This window comes from Ranitomeya imitator, chromosome 6 (genome assembly GCF_032444005.1).
Source record: "Ranitomeya imitator isolate aRanImi1 chromosome 6, aRanImi1.pri, whole genome shotgun sequence".
NCBI classification, from domain to species: domain Eukaryota; kingdom Metazoa; phylum Chordata; class Amphibia; order Anura; family Dendrobatidae; genus Ranitomeya; species Ranitomeya imitator.
Window position 1 is genome coordinate 418,159,519 of NC_091287.1, and position 22,747 is coordinate 418,182,265.

At 44.5% G+C, this 22,747-nt stretch overlaps 1 protein-coding gene across 2 annotated transcripts in view; it reads left to right on the forward strand.

Annotated features, from left to right (window-relative positions):
- The window catches only part of MAPRE2 (microtubule associated protein RP/EB family member 2), a 223,554-nt gene that overhangs the window by 172,722 nt on the left and 28,085 nt on the right, over positions 1-22,747 (forward strand). For both annotated transcript variants that reach the window (XM_069731293.1, XM_069731292.1), the window contains one exon: positions 16,953-17,166. In XM_069731293.1, coding sequence (XP_069587394.1) covers positions 16,953-17,166 — 214 coding nt within the window. The remainder of the gene's footprint in view (positions 1-16,952; positions 17,167-22,747) is intronic.

Sequence of the window (22,747 nt, forward strand, 5' to 3'; positions counted from 1 at the left end):
ATAACTTTTTCTACTTTCAATGCCAAAAGCAACTATATGAGGGCTGGTATTTTTGCAGGACAAGATTTAGTTTTGAATAATAAAAAAAATGTTTTCACTGAAAATGGGAACAAAGAAATTCTACATTTGATAGTGACGTATCATTTGATAGTGACGTATGAGGACCTGTTTGTTCTAAAATTACAAAGAAATGACTATGAGCTGATCGGCGGTATCTAGGATGGACCACCAAACTATTTGACAAGAGCAGAGATGTTCTGCCTTGTACACCATAAACATCTGTCCGGTGATTATAACTTCTGATCGATGTGGTTGCAGGTTGCCAGATCTTACTAATCTAATAGCGTTGACCCAGGGCCGGTTTTAGGCAAAGTGGGGCCCCAGGCAAAGTTTAAAATGGGGCCCCAAATGCTAACATGTTGCACATCACACAGAAGCATTTCGGTTGTATTTACATGCGCTGATCTCAGGCCGCTAAACGAGTGTGATCGACAATACTGAAGTCGTTGGACGGTTGTTTCCCGGCCTCTTTCCACTGTCTGAGAAAGAATAATGGGGACAGAACGATCACTAATAGATCACAAACAGATCACTATACAGTAGCATGTTGTCCTGCTGAGAACAATGATTTTTATTCCGGCATAAACAATCCAATCACCCAATGAATATGCAGCATTTTACTTGTTTGGTATAATACACCCCATAGTCCTCAATATATTATAATGTGCACCACAGTCCTCCATATTGTAAAATGCACACCCCATAGTCCTCCATATAATATAATGTGCCCCATAGTCCTCCATATAGTATAACACACTCCTCATAGTCCTCCATATAGTATTATACACTTCCCATAGTCCTCCATATAGTATAATACACTCCTCATAGCCCTCCATATATTAAAATATACTCCCCAGTCCTCATGTAGCATAATACACTGCTCACAGTGCTCCATATAGTATAATGCACCACCATAGTCATCCATGTAGTACAATTCACTTCCCATAGTATAATGCACCCCACAGTTCTTCATATAGTATAATAGTCCTCGATACAGTATAATTCAGCTCACATATAGTATAATGCAGCCACCACCCCACAGAGTATAATGTAACCTCCCCATAGAATATAATGCAGCCCCCCCATATAGCATAATGTAGCCCCCTCATAGAGTTTGATGCAATCACCCCTCATAGAATATAAATATAATACAGCCCCCCCCCCCCCCCCATAGAATATAATGTAGCCCCGAACAGGATATAATACAGACCACCTCCCCATAGAATATAATGTAGCCCCATCAAAGAGTATGATGCAATCATCCCTCATAAAATCTAATAAAGCCCCCCACAGAATATAATGCAGCCCCCATAGTATATAACACCGCCTCCTCCATAGAATATAATGTACCCCCCAAATATATAACACAGCCACATAGTATATAACACACCCTCCCCCATAGAATATAATATACCCCCATAGTATATAGCACAGCCCACATAGTAGTATATAGCACAGCCACGTAGTATATAGCACAGCCCACACAGTAGTATATAGCACAGCCCACACAGTAGTATATAGCACAGCCCACACAGTAGTATATGGCACAGCCCACACAGTAGTATATGGCACAGCCCACACAGTAGTATGTGGCACAGCCCACACAGTAGTATGTAGGCCAGCCCACACAGTAGTATGTGGCACAGCCTACACAGTAGTATATAGAACAGCCCCCACAGTAGTATAAAGCACTGCCCACACAGTAGTATACAGCACTGCCCACACAGTAGTATACAGCACTGTCCACACAGTAGTATACAGCACTGCCCCCACAGTAGTATACAGCACAGCCCCCACAGTAGTATACAGCACAGCCCCCACAGTAGTATACAGCACAGCCCACAGTAGTATACAGCACTGCCCACACAGTAGTATACAGCACTGCCCACACAGTAGTATACACCACTGCCCACACAGTAGTATACAGCACAGCCCACATCTTCCCTCCCCTCCCGAGAATGGCCCCACAGTCCAGTAAAAAAAAAAACAAAAAAAAAACACAAGCTCCTCACCTCTCACTGTGCCCGGGCTACTACCTACTCCTGTGTCGGCGGCTGCAGCCGCACTGCCTGACACACAGTGAGTGCGCGATGACGAGCACCCACACTGTCAGAGGCAGAACGGGGAATGATGGGAGAGGGAGCATCAGGTGACGCTCTCTCCTCCATCATTGCTTTGAACTGTACCGGCAGACACCGGTATAGTTCAATGCGGCGGGAGAGTCGGCGCTGGCGGCAGGCGGACCCCCCTGTCTCACACGGGCCCCATAGCGGCTGCGTGACTTGCCGCTAGCTGGGGGAGCGGGGGCCCAGGCAGCTGCCTTTGTCTGCCTGCCACTAACGCCGTCCATGCGTTGACCCTATACTAAGGATAGATCATCAATATCATAGTATGGGAAAATCCATGTAACTCACTTGCTGAAACCCCTGTAGCTCCAGCGCTGGCACTCCCCGCTGGGTTCTGTTTACAAAACCACTGCAGCCAATAACTGGGGTTAGGGCTCATTCACATAAGCGTATAAATCAGAAGAGGGTAATGTTACAAAATATCACATTCCACGCTGACCAAATGTTAGTAAATGAGTCTGTGCAGATTGGGCTGAGAAAAAAATTGCATTGTGCATTCATTGTCTACGATAATCGGATTACACTTTCAAATGTCAGTGTGTGCAAGAAAAATATCGCACAGCACACATACCATGTGTGTGCGTGCATCTGATGTTTACATGTGCATATATATGCACATACGCACACCACATATATACATACATATACTGTATATATTATACATTAGACAGAAATTTGTCACGGATATATATAATGAGTGCAATGTATGTAGCTTTCTGTACACGTATTTAGCTAATCAATAAAAACAAAAAATGGTGTAGTGTCCCCCCCCCTTATTTTTAATTACCAGTTATGGGAAAGCAGACAGCTGTGAGCTGGCGTTATTTTGGGAAGGGGCCAATATCCATTGATCTTCACAGCCTATTAATATTAATATCAGCTCACAGCTTTCTACATAGCCTTTAATGGTTATGATGCTTAATAAAAAGGACCAAAAAAAACATGACGTGTGCCCACCCTATTTTTACTAACCAGCAAAGGCTAAGCAGACCGCTGTGGGCTGATCTTAATAGACTGGGAAGGGGACATGGAAATTTTCCCTTTCCCAGACAAATAACACCAGCCCTCAGCTGCCAATTTTGGCGCTTAGCTTCACCTCTTCCCCATTGCCCTGGTGCGGTGGCAAGCAGGCTTAGTAGTTTTAGGTTAATGTTTGCTGACACCAAGCCCAGGGGTTAGTAATAGACAGGTGTCAATCAGGCTCCCTCATTGGTAACTCCATAGTGAAAATCATGATATACACACACACACACACACACACACACACACACACACACACACACACACATACATACACACACACACACACACACACACACACACACACACACACACGCAAGTCATTTTAATTGTAAAAAGTACTCCCTGACCATTACCTTATCCTTATTATGGATTTATGGTGGACCCCTTTGGATTATTTTATTTTTTTATGATAATAAATGGGTAAAACAGGGTAATTGTCGGGGAGTTCTTTTTACAATTAAAGAACTTTTGTGTGTTTCATTCCTTTGACTACAGGGTTAGTAATGGGGGAGCCTGATAAACACCTCTACATTACTAACCCCTGGGCTTTATGTCAGCGAACATTATACAGCTGACATCAACCCCCAATCCATTCCCCCAATTGCGGAGGCCAAGCACCAGAAAACTGGCACATCTAATGGATGCGCCATTACTGGAGCTGCTGAGGCATGGTGTTATTTGTCTAGGAAGGGGCAAATATCCATGGCCAGTCTATTAATATCAGCCTTCATCTGTCTGCTTAGCATTTGCTGTTTACTAAAAAATAGGGGGGACCCCATGTCATGTGTTTTTTTTTTTTTTAGGGTCCCCATCTATAATATAACGCTGGGAGCGTCACTCTGTCCGAAGCCTTTATAGACTGCGCAGGCGCAAGCGCCGGCGCAGTCTGGGCCTGACAGAGTGATGCTCCCGGGAGATGGCGGTATGCGTTCGCACTGAACGCACACCGCGATCTCCAACAGAGAAGCAGGGACCACCAGGAGGATAAGTATGAGCTATATTCACCTGTCCTGCGTTCCACCGCTGAGCGCCGCCATCTTCCCGGTCTTCGGCCTGTGACCTTCAGTTCAGAGGTCGCGATGACACGCGTAATGCGTGCCGGCGCCGCCCTCTGACTGAACAGTCACAGCCAGGAGACCGGGAAGATGGCGGTGCCCAGCGGTGGAACGCAGGACAGGTGAATATAGTAAGTGCTGGGGGGCCTGAGCTGGCGGCGATACCGGCACCTGACCCCCACAGCACGCCGGTGTCCCCGCCTGCTCAGGCCCCCGGATGGGTGCAGCACATGACAGGATGGGGACGCAGAATGGTTGCAGCACATACCAGGATGGGGAAGCAGGATGGGGACGCAGGATGGTTGCAGCACATACCAGGATGGGGAAGCAGGATGGGGACGCAGGATGGTTGCAGCACATACCAGGATGGGGACGCTGGATGGAGACGCAGGATGGTTGCAGCACATACCAGGATGGAGAAGCAGGATGGGGACGCAGGATGGTTGCAGCACATACCAGGATGGGGACGCAGGATGGTTGCAGCACATACCAGGATGGGGACGCTGGATGGAGACGCAAGATGGTTGCAGCACATACCAGGATGGGGACGCAGGATGGTTGCAGCACATACCAGGATGGGGACGCTGGATGGAGACGCAAGATGGTTGCAGCACATACCAGGATGGAGACGCAGGATGGTTGCAGCACATGACAGGATGGGGACGCAGGATGGGTGCAGCACATACCAGGATAGGGACGCAGGATGGGTGCAGCACATACCAAAGGCCCCCCCAAAGGCAGACCCTGTAGTATTAGGCAGACCCCCCATCGGCAGACCCTGTAGTATTAGGCAGACCCCCCATAGGCAGATTGTAGTATAAGGCAGCACCCCTTAAAAAAATAAATACTCACCTCTCCTCTTCCTGGTTCCTGCGCTGCTCTGAGCTCCCGCTCGTCTCGTGACAGCGGGCGCCGGGCAGTGACTCATCGCGCCCACTGTCAGCGTCCCTGACGTCAGACGCTGACAGGGGGATGATGGAAGGAGCGCAGCGCTCCCTCATCATTGTGGTCAGCTGTATCGGCTAAATGCTGGTACAGCTGCCCTTGCAATGACAGTCAGGGGGGGGGCCCCACTGCGGGCACCGTGGCCCCCCTCCTGCTCAGGGGCCCCATAGCGGCCGGCAGCAGATCAAGGAGATCGATTTCTCCCTGCTCTGCCGCAGAAGGTAACTGTATCGGCGCGCTGCGCGCACCGTTGCTGTTGCAGTAGCGTAATTCCGGGTGGGCCCCCTCTGAGCATAGGCTACGCTACTGGGTATAGTGGGATATTGGGTGCAGTCCCCTGTACACCGACCCGAGGTCCACTATATAAAACATAAAGGAGGCAGGAAGTGTCCAAAAAAGTCGTAGCACTTTATTGATCCATCCAAAATTGACATGGTTCAATAAAGTACTCACATTTTTTTTGTCCAGTTTGGATTGCTGCCTGCCTTTTTCTAAGATATATACACCTTCTGGGGTGTCATTTATCAATCCATCCGTCTATCTATGACAAGTAGGCAGGTTCACGTATCCACACATAATAATGTATATACAGTATCTCACAAAAGTGAGCACATCCCTCACATTTTTGTAAATATTTTTATATCTTTTCATGGGACAACACTGAGGCTCTGACACTCATACAATGTAAAATAGTCAGTGCATAGCTTGTATAACAGTGTACATTTGGTGTGCCTTCCAAATAACGCAACACAGCTATTAATGTCTGCAAAAGTTAGCACACCCACACAAAGTGAAAATGGGCACATTGTGCCCAAAGTGTCAATATTTTGTGTGGCCACCATTATTTTCAAGCTCTGCTTTAACTCTCTTGGGCCTGGAATTTACTAAAGCTTCACAGTTTGCCACTGGAATCCTCTTCCATTCCTCCATGACGACATCACAGAGCTGGTGGATGTTAGAAACCTTGCGTTCCTCCACCTTCCGTTTGAGGATGCCCCACAGATGCTCAATAAGGTTTAGATTTTGAGACATTCTTGGCCCGTCCAGCACCTTTACCATCAGTTTCTTTAGCAAGGCAGTGGTCATCTAGGAGGTGTATTTGATGTATTATCATGTTGGAATACTGCCCTGTTGCCCAGTTTCCAAAGTGAGGGTATCATGGTCTGCTTCAGCGTGTCACAGTGCATGTTGGCATTCATGGTTCCTTCAATGAACTGTTGCTCCCCACAGCCGGCAGCACTCATTAAGCCCCAAACCATGACACTCTCACCATCATGCTTGACTGTAGACAAGACATACTTGTGTTTGTACTCCTCACCAGGTTGCCACCACACATGCTTGGCCCCATCTCAACCAAATAAGTTTATCTTTGTTCCAGTAGTCCATGTTGTTAGTCTGCTTATCTTCAGCAAAATGTTTGCAAGTTTTCTTGTGGATCTTTAACCCCTTTCTGCCATTAGACGTACTATTCCGTCCATGTGGGGTGGGCTTTACTTCCCAAGGACGGAATAGTACGTCATAGGCGATCGGCCGCGCTCACGGGGGGAGCGCGGCCGATCGCGGCCGGGTGTCAGCTGCTTATCGCAGCTGACATCCGGCACCATGTGCCAGGAGTGGTCACGGACCGCCCCCGGCACATTAACCCCCGGAACACCGCGATCAAACATGATCGCGATGTGCCGGCGGTGCAGGGAAGCATCGCGCAGGGAGGGGGCTCCCTGCGGGCTTCCCTGAGACCCCCGCAGCAACGCGATGTGATCGCGTTGCTCCGGGGGTCTCCTACCTTCCCCCCTGCAGCAAGTCCCGGATCCAAGATGGCCGCGGATCCGGGTCCTGCAGGGAGGGAGGTGGCTTACCAAGTGCCTGCTCAGAGCAGGCACTTAGTAACGCTGCAGCACTCTGAGACAGATCGGTGATCTGTCAGAGTGCTGTGCAAACTGGCAGATCACCGATCTGTATTGTACCCCCCTGGGACAAAGTAAAAAAAGTTAAAAAATTTTTTTTACAAGTGTGTAAAAAAAAAAAAATCCTAAATAATGAAAAAAATATATATATATTATTCCCATAAATACATTTCTTAGTCTAAATTAAAAAAAAAAACAATAAAAGTACACATATTTAGTATCGCCGCGTCCATAACGACCCGACCTGTAAAACTGTCCCACTAGTTAACCCCTTCAGTAAACACCGTAAGAAAAAAAACGAGACAAAAAACAACACTTTATTATCATACCGCCGTACAAAAAGTGGAATAACACGCGATCAAAAAGACGGATATAAATAACCATGGTACCGCTGAAAGCGTCATCTTGGCCCGCAAAAATCGAGCCGCCATACAGCAACATCAGCAAAAAAATAAAAAAGTTATAGTCCTCAGAATAGAGCGATGCAAAAATAATTATTTTTTCTATAAAATAGTTTTTATCGTATAAAAGCTCCAAAACATAAACAAATGATATAAATGAGGTGTCGCTGTAATCGTACTGACCCGAAGAATAAAACTGCTTTATCAATTTTACCAAACGTGGAACGGTATAAACGCCTCCCCCAAAAGAAATTCATGAATAGCTGGTTTTTAGTAATTCTGCCTCACAAAAATCGGAATAAAAAGCGATCAAAAAATGTCACGTGCCCGAAAATGTTACCAATAAAAACGTCAACTCGTCCCGCAAAAAAAGAAGACCTCACATGATTCTGTGGACTCAAATATGGAAAAATTATAGCTCTCAAAATGTGGTAACGCAAAAAATATTTTTTGCAATAAAAAGCGTCTTTCAGTGTGTGACGGCTGCCAATCATAAAAATCCGCTAAAAAAAGCTATAAATAGTAAATAAAACCCCCCTTCATCACCCCCTTAGTTAGGGAAAAATAAAAAAATTAAAAAAATGTATTTATTTCCATTTTCCGGCTAGGGTTAGGGCTAGAGTTATGGTTAGGGCTAGGGTTAAGGCTACAGTTAGGGTTAAGGCTACGGTTAGGGTTAAGGCTACGGTTAGGGTTAGGGCTAGGGTTAAGGCTACAGTTAGGGTTAAGGCTACAGTTAGGGTTAAGGCTACAGTTAGGGTTAAGGCTACAGTTAGGGTTAAGGCTACAGTTAGGGTTAAGGCTACAGTTAGGGTTAAGGCTACAGTTAGGGTTGGGGCTAAAGTTAGGGTTAGGGTTTGGATTACATTTGCGGTTGGGATTAGGGTTAGGGGTGTGTCTGGGTTAGAGGTGTGGTTAGGGTTACCATTGGAATTAGGGTTAGAGGTGTGTTTGGATTAGCGTTTCAGTTATAATTGGGGGGTTTCCACTGTTTAGGCACATCAGGGGCTCTACAAACGCGACATGGCGTCCGATCTCAATTCCAGCCAATTCTGCGTTGAAAAAGTAAAACAGTGCTCCTTCCCTTCCGAGCTCTCCCGTGTGCCCAAACAGGGGTTTACCCCAACATATGGGGTATCCGCGTACTCAGGACAAATTGGACAACAACTTTTGGGGTCCAATTTCTCCTGTTACCCTTGGGAAAATACAAAACTGGGGGCTAAAAAATAATTTTTGTGGGAAAACAAAAAGATTTTTTATTTTCATGGCTCTGCGTTATAAACTGTAGTGAAACCCTTGGGGGCTCAAAGTTCTCACAACACATCTAGATAAGTTTGTGGGGGGTCTAGTTTCTAATATGGGGTCACTTGTGGGGGGTTTCTACTGTTTAGGTACATAAGCACGCAATGTGACGCCTGCAGACCATTCCATCTAAGTCTGTATTCCAAATGGCGCTCCTTCCCTTCCGAGCCCTCCCATGCGCCCAAACGGTGGTTCCCCCCCACATATGGGGTATCAGCGCACTCAGGACAAATTGCACAACAACTTTTGGGGTCCAATTTCTCCTGTTACCCTCAGGAAAATACAAAACTGGGGCTAAAAAATAATTTTTGTGGGAAACAATTTTTGTTTTATTTTTATGGCTCTGCATTATAAACTTCTGTGAAGCCCTTGGTGGGTCAAAGCGCTCACCACACATCTAGATAAGTTCCTTAGGGGGTCTACTTTCCAAAATGGTGTCACTTGTGGGGGGTTTCAATGTTTAGGCACATCAGTGGCTCTCCAAACGCAACATGGCATCCCATCTCAATTCCTGTCAATTTTGCATTGAAAAGTCAAACGGCGCTCCTTCCCTTCCGAGCTCTCCCATGCACCCAAACAGTGGTTTACCCCCACATATGGGGTATCCGCGTACTCAGGACAAATTGTACAACAACTTTTGGGGTCCAATTTCTTCTCTTACCCTTGGAAAAATAAAACATTGGGGGCGAAAAGATAATTTTTGTGAAAAAATATGATTTTTTATTTTTACGGTTCTGCATTATAAACTTCTGTGAAGCACTTGGTGGGTCAAAGTGCTCACCACACCTCTAGATAAGTTCCTTAGGGGTGCAGTTTTTAGAATGGTGTCACACTTGGGTATTTTCTATCATATAGACCCCTCAAAATGACTTCAAATGAGATGTGGTCCCTAAAATAAAATGGTGTTGTAAAAATGAGAAATTGCTGGTCAACTTTTAACCCTTATAACTCCCTAACAAAAAAACATTTTGGTTCCAAAATTGTGCTGATGTAAAGTAGACATGTGGGAAATGTTACTTATTAAGTATTTTGTGTGACATATCTCTGTGATTTAAGGGCATAAAAATTCAAAGTTGGAAAATTGCGAAATTTTCAAAATTTTCGCCATATTTCCGTTTTTTTTCACAAATAAACGCAGGTAATATCAAAGAAATTTTACCACTATCATGAAGTACAATATGTCACGAGAAAACAATGTCAGAATCACCGGGATCCGTTGAAGCGTTCCAGAGTTATAACCTCATAAATGGACAGTGGTCAGAATTGTAAAAATTGGCCCGGTCCATAACGTGCAAACCACCCTTGGGGGTAAAGGGGTTAAAAGAGGCTTCTTTCTGGTATGACAGCCATGCAGACCAATCTGATTCAGTGTGCGGTGTATAGTCTGAGAACTGACAGGCAGATCCCACTCTTGTAACCTCTGCAGCAATGCTGGCATGATACTGAGAGCATGTGTACTCAACTTCTTTGGTCAACCATGGCGAGGCCTGTTCTGAGTGAAACCTGTCTTGTTAAACCTCTGTATGGTCTTGGCTACTGTGTTGCAGCCCAGTTTCAGGGTGTTGGCAATCTTCTTAGAGCCTAGGCCATCTTTTTGTACAGCAACATGTTGAACTTTCAGTACTGACCAGTATGATTTTCACACCTTCTCCACATTTACACCTGAGACCTGATAACACCAATGAGTCACATGACAACAGGGAGGGAAAATGGCGAGTTGGGCACAATTTGGCTATTTTCACTTAGGGAGGAACTCACTTTTGTTGCCAGCGGCTTAGACATTAATTGCCATGTGTTGAGTTTTTTAGAGGGCACACCACATTTACAGTGATATACGATCTGTACACTGACTAGTTTATACTACTGTACACTGACTATCAAGTCACTTCTAAGCATGGGTGGAGATGTCTGGCAGCGCAGATAACAAGGATCTACAGTATAATACGTGTTTTCCTTTATAATGTCCCCCCCACACTTCCTTGCATGCATATGATAATAATAACCTGAATTTATTACAGTGCAGTTTGGTTATTCTTCTTTGGAATTGTGATGGTGTTTTGCTTATCTCCTGCTGCTTACTTTCCATATTTCTCCCTTCCTATTCAAATATATTAAAATTACAATTTTATTCTCCCGTTTTATAATTCTATAAACAGCCATAATCATCATGGTAGTTTTTCTTCATTATGGCATTATATTGCAGGAAAAGAAAGTGATCCTAAAGCAGAAATAGCATATTAGTGAATAATGAAGATATCTGTAAGTTTCATGTCAAGATAACTGTAAAATTAAAAATGGTAGCAGTAACAATATTTTCTGATGAGGCTTTTAAAGTTGTAGTAAAAACTGTGCTAAAATGTAGCATTTGAGTGTCATGTCAGCGGTCTCCGTATTCTTAAAGGTAAAGAAAATATACAGTTTAAATCTGCAGGCAAAATGAGGAAGCATTGATATTTTCCCCCACATCATTTTTATTTACATTGCAACAAATCTGTAATGTAGAATAATATCAGTTATTTTTTACAGCAGGACTTCACAACCTTTAGCTTGCGGGCCCATGACGCTCGGCTTGAAGGGCCCATAACGTGCGGCTTGGCTCGCGGGGTCCATGATGTGTGGCTCAGCTCGCGGGGTCCATGATGTGTGGCTCGGCTCGGGGGGTCCATGATGTGTGGCTCGGCTCGAAGGGCCCATGGCGTGTGGCTCGGCTCGAAGGGCCCATGGCGTGCGGCTCAGCTCAAAGGGCCCATGGCGTGCGGCTCAGCTCAAAGGGCCCATGGCGTGCGGCTCAGCTCGCGGGGCCCATGGCGTGCGGCTCAGCTCAAAGGGCCCATGGCGTGCGGCTCCGCTCAAAGGGCCCATGGCGTGCGGCTCAGCTCGCGGGGCCCATGATGTGCGGCTCGGCTCGAAGGGTCCATGGCGTGCGGCTCACTACCACCTTGGTGAATTAACTAGCACCAGGTTTAGCAAACTACTGTGAAGAGCAGGTCTCCAGATAGTGAATTTTGTGAGTAGTCCTCCACAGAAGAGCAGATCTGGATGTGCATATACTGGTGGGAAGAGGAAGGTAAATCTAGTAAATTGGAGATAGGATGATACTGCCGGTTAGAGGGGAGCTGGAAGCTGGGGGAAATAGTATGGTGAATGTTCTTTACGCAAGTACAATGGGAACCCCTGGATGTACATATACTGCCTATAAGGTGAGGGGTGGGGCACAAGGTTTTAGTGTGCTTTCTGTGGGAAGCTATGGCTGTCATATTGGAAGACTGGGTCTCTTGGTGTCACTATTGTGTATAATTAAACAATATATGAAGAAATCCTCTCCATAAGATCACCTATGTCCCCACTTCCTCAGTCTAACAATCCTGTGTCTGGCTGTAGGACCACTGACTGCAGCAGGAGCACCTCCCCCCCCCCCCCCCCCAACAAAAACTAGAACATAGAAACAAATTAAAAGGCTTGTCCAGTACCTTCAGCTGTATATGTAGCCATCTTTAACAACTAAGCATTTATCAAATTGACACTTGTATGAAATTCCCTACCATTCCCTTGCTAGCCTCACTTTTTTTTCCACTATCGATGACCTTTTGTTTGAAACTCCCAGAATGCATAGGGGAGTCATAAGCCGAATACCATCACTGACAATGGCTCATTGGGTTGTTCCTGTAATCCTGCCTTTTTCAGCACCTTGAAGCAGTATATCGTTAGTGACAGGGCTGGTCTGTCCTGCTCTCCTTACTGCTCTGCGTGTCCTCTCTTGTCAGTGTTCTATTAGTGTGTCCTGCATAGACGTCTATCTGAGCACCAGCAAGTAAAGAGAGCACCATCCTGCTAGCACTCCGAGACGACTGAACGTGCATTTCTCAAAATTGATGCAGTAAAAGCAGGATAAAAGGACTAGCGTAAAGATGAGGAATGGCTGGAGGAGTGTGACAAAGCAGCTTTAAAACTGCGTATTTTATCATTCGTTCCATGTATGAAGTGGTTAGTTCTATCGAAAAGTAATCACACGAAGGGCAACTGGTAAACGGATGATGGGGTTTTAGGCCCCCAAAGTTCATTAGTGTGCGCGGACCCTCACAGTGCAGTGGTGAGGGATGTGACCGGGCCTGTCCATCACTTGCCTCCAGTAACACGGAGTACAGCATTAGAAACTAGTGCATGCACAGTGCCAGCATTGTTCGTTGGGGACCTCTGACCCACAGGTCTCATCACATTCCAGCCAATCGGCTGCCATCTTTCGGACTAGAGCACTGCAGTTTCAGGTGTGGGCATTTTTTATATGAGGAGATGGGTGTTCCTGGGGTAATTGCATTAGATGTATATTTCATGGACATTTTGTACAAGTTATCATAAAGTGGCTAACCCATTACACGCTGGTTATGAAACAAAGGTGTTCAAACACAGTGCATCACAGCTTGTTTGTGTGGATCTGGATAGCCACAGACTGGTCAAAGTGACAATTCTGATCTCTGTCCAATGCCAAAAATGCCTGAAATAGGCACTCGAGTATAATGACTGGACCACAAATCAATGGAAGCAGGTGGCCTGATCGAACAAAATCCCGTTTTGGATAGCCATATGTGGTCATCTATTTGGAGAAGAAAAAGCTCCAGGCTGCATGTTCGGAAATAAAGCAAGCTGGTGGAAAAGGTGTGATGCTCGATGAAATGTTCTGCTGAGAGACTTTGGGTCATGGCTTTGACGTGGATGTTACTGACATGTCTGAGCTTCAGAAAACATTTCTGCAGACATTATATACATTTTTCAGGAATAGTTTGAGGATATGAAGAAGGTATAGGTGTGAGAAGGTCTAGATGTGGCCTCTAAATATCCAAGATGTCAATTTGATGGCACAGCTATGGCATGAGCTGAAAATAACAAGTTGGATCCATGGAGGTCGAACCTCAAAACCTAAAGGGGTCAACTAATTACTCTTGTTAGTGCAGCTTTCCTCACAACTGACCAGCACTTCTGTCCATACAATGGCTACTGGTGGATGAGCATGTGACCAGACCTGTCCATCACTCGTCTCCAATAGTAAAACGCATGCTCCATCAGTAGCCATTATATGGACAGAGGTGCTGGTCAGTTTGTGGAGAAAGCTGCACTAACAAGAGAAAGTGACTAATGCTTTTAAGATGTCCGTATAAATAAGACAAAGGTGGGCCAGAGAACAATTGTTTTATCAGTCAAATGACAACCATTTGTTGGTAGTAAAAAAAAATTAAATAAATGCAAATTCTGACTGCTTTGTCCGTGATGAATTTTTTTGACCAGTGATACTGATGAACCAAAACCATTCAGCATTGGTCTTTTGAGCGATGACAAATATTCATCAGTCAGCCATTGGGTGAAACAAACAATCATTTGCTTCAGCTAAGTAGCTAACAATCATTCGCTATGGTCAAAATTGGCCTTTTCAGCTGACTTGTAACTGCTATGTATTGGGGCTTTTACAGCACGTAGACTGCTAATGATACTACTGGAAAACTTCAAAAGGCTTACGCTACTTTCACACTGGCGTTTTTTTCAATACGTCGCAATGCGTCGTTTAGGGGAAAAAATGCATCCTGCAAAGTTGTCTGCAGGATGCGTTTTTGCCCCATAGACTAACATTATCGACACATTGCGACGCATTGACACATGTCGCAACCGTCATGCGACGGTTGCGCCGTGTTGTGGTGGACCGCCGGGAGCAAAAAACGTTACATGTAACGTTTTTTGCTTCTGACGGTCCGCCATTTCCAACCGCGCATGCGTGGCCGGAACTCCTCCCCCACCTCCCCGCACTTCACAATGGGGCAGCGGATGCGCTGGAAAAATGCATCCGCTGCACCCGTTGTGCGGCGCATTCACTGCTAGCATCGGTAACCTCGGCCCGACGCACTGCGACGGGCCGAGCCCGACGCTACTGTGAAAGTAGCCTTAGGAGTCCATGTTTTCATGAGTCAGTGCTATTTTAGCAGCATGTTCAGGATCTGCACAATGTGTTTACAGGGTATGTAAAAAGAGAAAACACAGTAGTTTGTCAATAAATGTCTTCACCCAACCACTAAACCATGAGTGGAGAAAAAGTTTTGGTGTTATCATTCATATTCTCTGAAAAAAGGCCAAGAAAGCAAAAATTTTGCCGGGGTATGTAAACTTTTGAGCACAACTGTATATAGTAAATGCACCCATGTAACGTTACACTCTGAATAGGTTCCCATCCACCAGTATTCCAAAAATATACTAGCTGGAGATTACTGTAGATATGTTATCACTTGTTAACATGACTCTCCTATAATCTAAGCTCTCACAAGATAAGCAGTAGTGTTTTGTCTACTGACTCTCATGGTTCAGTGGTTATGTTCTGGGTTATTCTAGTGCTGCACATTAGAATATCATTTGCTTGTACAAATATCTGTAGAATGGAAGCATACATTAAACATTATTTCAGATGTAATTTTCTATTTTCCAAGGTGTCTACACTGTAGAAGAGGGGGAATTGACACCTCATGTTGTGCTCCCATCACCCATTTGGGTTGTAAGGGTCTCATTGCATAGTTATGTGGCCAGAAAGGGATATTCACAAATGCCAAACTGGGTCACAAAACCATATTCTATGATGTCTCACTTACTGGGCTGCTTGCTGCAGTTTTGATTCACTGATTACTCTGCTGCAGATCTAGCAGTTCTCTAAATACTTAGCTCTGTTTAACCCCACCTATATCACTGATTGGCAGCTTTATGTGTACACTATAAGTTGGCAAAAAGCTGATAAGTGGTGGGGGTGGGGATATACAGAGCTCATTAATATGGAGGACTACACAGCACAAGACAACTAGTCCTGCTGATAAAATACTGTATTGAAACTACAACAAGCAGCTCAGTGAGTGACACATCCCTGAAATCGGAGCCTGTGTCCCTACATCATGTCAAAAATCTGCTGACATTTCTTTTAATTAAAAAGAAACAAGAAGCACGTAGGACAACAGTAGTAGCCAAGGTTTCATCATCCAAAAATGTGAATAATACATTGTAATTTTTATTAACATTTTTATAACTACTATTTTATATGCTACAGTAATGATTATTAAAAAATAACCGCACCTAATGACTGTATCACAAATGCTGCCAATCAGCTCAATTTCTTTTCTCATATCCTAGATGGTTGTAATGGAAATAAAGTAGCAATGCTTCAGAAAATGTAATGATTAGAGTGACCTATGTGTATGTATTTTGTTAACTGACAGACTGCCAGAAATAATTAGTGCCTATTCCCCAATGCTAATAGTATTACCCTATATGTAGTGTACAGATGAGTGACCTGTCCAATACAGGTATGGCTATATCAAAGTGTTATAGAGGAAGAGAGTATATAAGGATAGGTAACCTGTCCAAGATGAGATTAGGTTTATCAATAAATTGTGTGGCAATAACTCCAGTCATCAAGTTTTCACTACTAAATTTAGGTCAGGCTAACTTACCAACAACAGATTGCATTGGGGATACTATATGGCATATAGGATATGAATTATGACATATAGAAGGTGAGGCTGTGATGCACACCTCCACAAATTGAAGAATGGAGCTAAAATCGGCAATTAGAATATAAGCCCCCGACATGTTTCACTGTAGGAATGGCGTTACAAGGGGGATCTAGGGCTAATGGCTATAATGAAAACTGCTGTATTTCATAATGTATTTTTGTGCCAGTGATGTGTTATACATTTTTTTTCTTGTTTGTTTTGGGGTCAGTTTTTTTATTTTTTTTATTTTTAATGTTTATATTTTGACAAATGCAGGTCAGTTTTTCTATTTTACGCTCAATGTAGAATTGCTTCAAATTATCCTCAATGTAAGTCGGCATCAGTTTACAGTTCAGTGCATGTGGATTAGGTGTTAAAAACCCCATATATAAATATGTAGCAACTAAAAACAAAATTGTTTGTGGAGTTAAAGGCATGCTGTGTAGTTTTGAACCCACGATTTGTTACTCCTGTGATTAAGATGGGGTATAGTCTGCTACCAAATCCATCAGATTTTGGTGCTGATTTGATATGGATTTGCAGTTAATGTTTGCAGCGTGGGGTTGTATATTTATTTTATTGTTGTTCCTGTACTATATTTCATTGACTTGTTACTTTTTAGGTCATACCTGTAGAAAAGCTGGTCAGAGGGCGATTCCAAGACAACTTGGATTTTATTCAGTGGTTTAAGAAATTCTTTGATGCGAACTATGATGGTAAAGAATATGATCCAATGGAAGCCAGACAAGGACAGGATGCCCTGCCACCCCCAGACCCTGGTGAACAGATCTTCAACCTGCCAAAAAAGTCTCATCATGCCAACTCCCCCACAGCAGGTATGACCTATATCAAAAGAGGCAAACCGCATTGTTTTGCTAGCTAATCATTTATAGCTAACTTTTATGCATATGATCAAAGAGATGATGGTTTTATATAAATGTGTGTAGAGAGAATTATAATGAGGTAATAGTACATGGACACTTTTTGGAATGGTTTTCTGTGCCCTTAGAAAGTTAATTTGCCTGTGATTGGTAATGCCTGAAGAATGTGCTTTGCTCTGAGCATCATTCCTCGCAGGATTGGGGTTAATTTTCAGCATCCCCTTGCGGCATTGTCATGTCATGATATATATAATATGCACTTCCTCGGGGGTCTAGGTGACCTTATCTGACCCCTGTTCAGACTCATAAAATTTAATCTGAAACAATACTGGAATTCAGTCACTCTTGTTTTCTTCTCTGACATCAGAGGCTACATATCTGTGTCTCCCGAGTTTCTATCTCTTCTTTATACGATTGTCTGACAGATAAACCATGGAGTCATTACAAAATCCATTTTAACAAATTAAAGACATTTGATGTTCAAAAGAAAAATTTCTCTTTTATCCCTTGTTTGGAGGAAAACATTTTAGTGATGTGGGTCGATGCTGCATTTAAAAACAAAAAATAAATATATGTATATATACATTAATTTTTACTTTAATTATGGTATTTTATACTCCTTAAATTATTATTAACTGCGGTCAGTAGTGTCTCAAAGTAATTTGTCTTTACCACAATCTGTATACTTTCCTATTCTTCATTATGACGTCAGACTTTTTTTTAATTGCCTGTATGACCAGATAGTTTTCAATATTTTTGGTTTATGCTAAATAGGTCGTTTCTATAAAAGTGTTAAAATTACCTTCGGCTCCTTTCACATTGCACTTTTGGCCACTTTGGTGAGTCCCGTCAGGCCTTGCATCCATTGCCTATAATGGTTCTGACAGTCCACGTGCGCTCTGACATGTATCGTTGTCGGTCGTATACACCTACTGGAGATGGACACTTAGACGCGTAGTAGTTGTAGAGTACGGCCGGGGCCACACTTGCGAGTGCAATGTGAGAAACTCGCGCCCACAATACCAGGCACTGCCGCCGACACTCGGGACTGGAGCGTTCGGCTGCATGTATTTCTATGTAGTTGAACTCTCTGGTCCCGAGTGTCGGCAGCAGTGCCAGGTATTGATGTGAGAGACTCACGCGAGTTTCTCGCAATGCACTCTCAAGTGTGACCCCGGCCTACGTCTGAGTGTCTACCTTTAACAGGTGTATGCGCGTGAAAATGATGCACGTGGACTCTGCCAGCACTATAACCCCCCGTCAGTGCATACACCACAATCCCGTTTTGCGGGGAGTAGTGGACGCAATCCCCAATGGGACCAACGAACGTAGGCAGAAATGTAATGTGAAAGGAGCCTTAGGCCAGATCTCCATTTTCTATCTCACATAAGATTGAGGTCAGATATTCAGTACTGTGTCAGATTTACCACCAGTGCTTTACTCATATGCAAAAATGAAAACCAATATCTGCAAAGCGTCTCCATCTTCCCATTGCAGCGCTAAAAATGGGCAGCACGTGAGCAGCATTTGTGTACCGCCTACGATCCTCACGGACCCATGAGCTTGTATGGGTGATTTTGATCTGTGATTACGTCTCACGGCCTGAAATCGGCATACACATGACAGAATTTTCTGTACGGTCTTTTTCTTTGTTGGCTGCTGCCATGCGCTCTTTTGCTGTATTCGCGACTTCTTGCCCTGCAGGAATATAACATCTTTGTCGATTTGCATAATTATGGGACGTGATCCACATGAGTTTCTTTAATGGCTTTACTCTTTGCCTCGAACAGTTTTTATCAGGACACGTTGGCCCCAATTCAGCAAGTTGTTACTGCCGGTCTTGATGAGGGAACATGGTGGAGTGAGACGCCCCTGAGTCATTAAAAGAAGAGCTCCTCTTAATGAATTGGGAGTGTCTTAAAAGTGGCATGTGGAGTAAGATGTATGGCGAATGTCACAGCTTGTCGTCAATCAAACAGTTGTCACCTATCACGCCCATTTTGATGGAGCTGGCCAAAAGTGGCATGTAGAGTAAGATGTATGGCGAATGTCTTCAATCAAACGGGTGTCACCTATCACGCCCATTTTGATGGAGCTGGCCAAAAGTGTCATGTGGAGTAAGATGTATGGCGAATGTCACAGCTCGTCGTCAATCAAACGGGTGTCACCTATCGCGCTCATTTTGATGGAGCTGGCCAAAAGTGTCATGTGGAGTAAGATGTATGGCGAATGTCACAGCTCGTCGTCAATCAAACGGGTGTCACCTATCATGCCCATTTTGATGGAGCTGGCCAAAAGTGGCATGTAGAGTAAGATGTATGGCGAATGTCTTCAATCAAACGGGTGTCACCTATCACGCCCATTTTGATGGAGCTGGCCAAAAGTGTCATGTGGAGTAAGATGTATGGCGAATGTCACAGCTCGTCGTCAATCAAACGGGTGTCACCTATCATGCCCATTTTGATGGAGCTGGCCAAAAGTGGCATGTGGAGTAAGATGTATGGCGAATGTCACAGCTCGTCGTCAATCAAACGGGTGTCACCTATCGCGCTCATTTTGATGGAGCTGGCCAAAAGTGTCAGGAAAACGCCAAAAGTCACAAGATTTTTTGCCAAACTCTCATGTTGTACTTGCTCTGCTTCATACTTTATGGTTTTACTCCAAGGCTATAATTGTGCATTCGATAGTTGATGGTTCATTGTTTTACCAAATGGGAGACACGTTTTTTGTAAAACCGAACGGGCTGCGGGAGTCAGTGCTGGTGGGAAATAATAGACACATACCTTTGTGTCTGAGGTAATGAACGCTTTCAGTAGAAGAAGCATGCAGTCATGTGAACTGGAACGTGTCCAGATACAAAGTGCCTGTCCCACAGCAGCTATTGCATTCCTCTATGTGAACCATGACTGACCACAGTGGATAGGATCTGTATAGTGCAGCAGGAAATGACCATTGTGTATGTGCACAGAGATGGAGAACAGATGATCAGATGGAGCGACCAAAGCGATATCAAAGCCATAATACGTACGGATATGACCAGAGCAAACTCCCCAGCTCTAAATTACTGCAAACATATATACAAGATACCCTTTAATGAAGGACAGGATAACTTTTGCTCCCGCATCTGAGAGAAGCATAATGTAGGGGTAGAGGCTTAGATTCCAGCAATGTGTTATTTGCTGGGCTGCTAATTGCAGTGCTATCTGCTGTACATCTAGCAGGTCTCTAATGCTGAGCTCTGTATAATCCCATCCCCACCACTGATTAGCAACTTTCTGTGCACACTGTGCATAGGCAGAAAGCTTCCAAACAGTGGTGGGGGCGAGATTATACAGAGCTCATGAATGTGGAGGATTACATTGGAGCAACTTTATTAGTCCTCTATTGATCTCCTGCTGATAAAACACTGATTTGATTGAAACAGCAAGTAGCCCAATAAGTGACACATCACTGGAATCTGAGTCTCTGCCACTACATTATGCTGCTTTCAGATCAAGTGGCAAAACCTGGTGAGAGATTCCATTTAAATAGCAGTACTGAAATGCAAACACATATTTAGTAAAAGACAAGCTCAGAACAGTTCAGTAGTGTTAATGTTATTACAGACATGACATTGGTGTATCCTGTAGCGCTGCACAGAGGCCCAGTAGGTTAAGGATCTAGCTGCCATCTTTAAAGCAGCACTTAGTGTCTATCAGATTGTGTATAAGAGACTGAGGTAATAGATCTTACAGCTCCCATTACTGCTGGATTCTTGGGGATCGATAAGGAGATGCTCTATTATGAGCTATCATAGCCATTGGCACATTTACTAATCATGCACGGGGGCTTTTTGCTATCTGTGTCTTCTGATTATTATAGGTTTGTAGATGAATCTGTTTTATAAGGATGAACTTTATTAGGTCACATGTTGTATTTGTAAAGCTTTTTTTTTTTTAAAAGTATGATATTCTGAAAATACATGGTACTCCATATATATGCTGATGGATAGGAGGTGTTCATTAGCTGCCGTCTATAATTTGCATTTGGAGCTGAAAAAACATACTGTTGTCAAACAGTTTTTAGTCATTGATGTTTTGGAAGAAAGTGGCTAAAATTGGGAGTAATTCTTCTGAAGTACAACTGTTACTGAAGTGCAGATAATGCGATTCTTAAATATGTTCAACTCTATAGCTCACAACTAATCTCCAGGGAAAATGTATCAGGTAAAAAGAGATAAAAGTATACCCCTGCGTCACATATATATCTAATTGGAAAAAGTGAAACCTTTTCTCTCAAATTTAGTAATAAAAGCACTGTCCCTTTTAGGGAGGGAGACTGAAGTTCGTTCTCCAATGTCTCACTGTCTTGACAGCTGTATGAGCCTTCCTACCTCAGAGCTGGGAGATACCACTGGCCTGTAGGAGAGGGGTGTAAAGCCAATGCTGATTGACCTCAGAGCTGGGAGATACCACTGGCCTGTAGGAGAGGGGTGTAAAGCCAATGCTGATTGACCTCAGAGCTGGGAGATACCACTGGCCTGTAGGAGAGGGGTGTGAAGCCAATGCTGATTGCCCTCAGAGCTGGGAGATACCACTGGCCTGTAGGAGAAGGGTATGAAGCCAATGCTGATTGACCTCAGAGCTGGGAGATACCACTGGCATGTAGGAGGGGGTGTGAAGCCAATGCTGATTGACCTCAGAGCTGGGAGATACCACTGGCCTGTAGGAGAGGGGTGTAAAGCCAATGCTGATTGACCTCAGAGCTGGGAGATACAACTGTCTTGTAGGAGAGGGGTGTGAAGCCAATGCTGATTGACCTCAGAGCTGGGAGATACCACTGGCCTGTAGGAGAGGGGTGTGAAGCCAATGCTGATTGACCTCAGAGCTGGGAGATACCACTGGCCTGTAGGAGAGGGGTGTGAAGCCAATGCTGACTGACCTCAGAACTGGGAGATACCACTGGCCTGTAGGAGAGGGGTGTGAAGCCAATGCTGATTGACCTCAGAGCTGGGAGATACCACTGGCCTGTAGGAGAGGGGTATGAAGCCAATGCTGATTGACCTCAGAGCTGGGAGATACCACTGGCCTGTAGGACAGGGGTATGAAGCCAATGCTGATTGACCTCAGAGCTGGGAGATACCACTGGCCTGTAGGACAGGGGTATGAAGCCAATGCTGATTGACCTCAGAGCTGGGAGATACCACTGGCCTGTAGGAGAGGGGTATGAAACCAATGCTGATTGACCTCAGAGCTGGGAGATACCACTGGCCTGTAGGAGAGGGGTATGAAGCCAATGCTGATTGACCTCAGAGCTGGGAGATGCCACTGGCCTGTAGGGGAGGGGTGTGAAGCCAATGCTGATTGACCTCAGAGCTGGGAGATACCACTGGCCTGTAGGAGAGGGGTATGAAGCCAATGCTGATTGACCTCAGAGCTGGGAGATGCCACTGGCCTGTAGGAGAGGGGTGTGAAGCCAATGCTGATTGACCTCAGAGCTGGGAGATACCACTGGCCTGTAGGAGAGGGGTATGAAGCCAATGCTGATTGACCTCAGA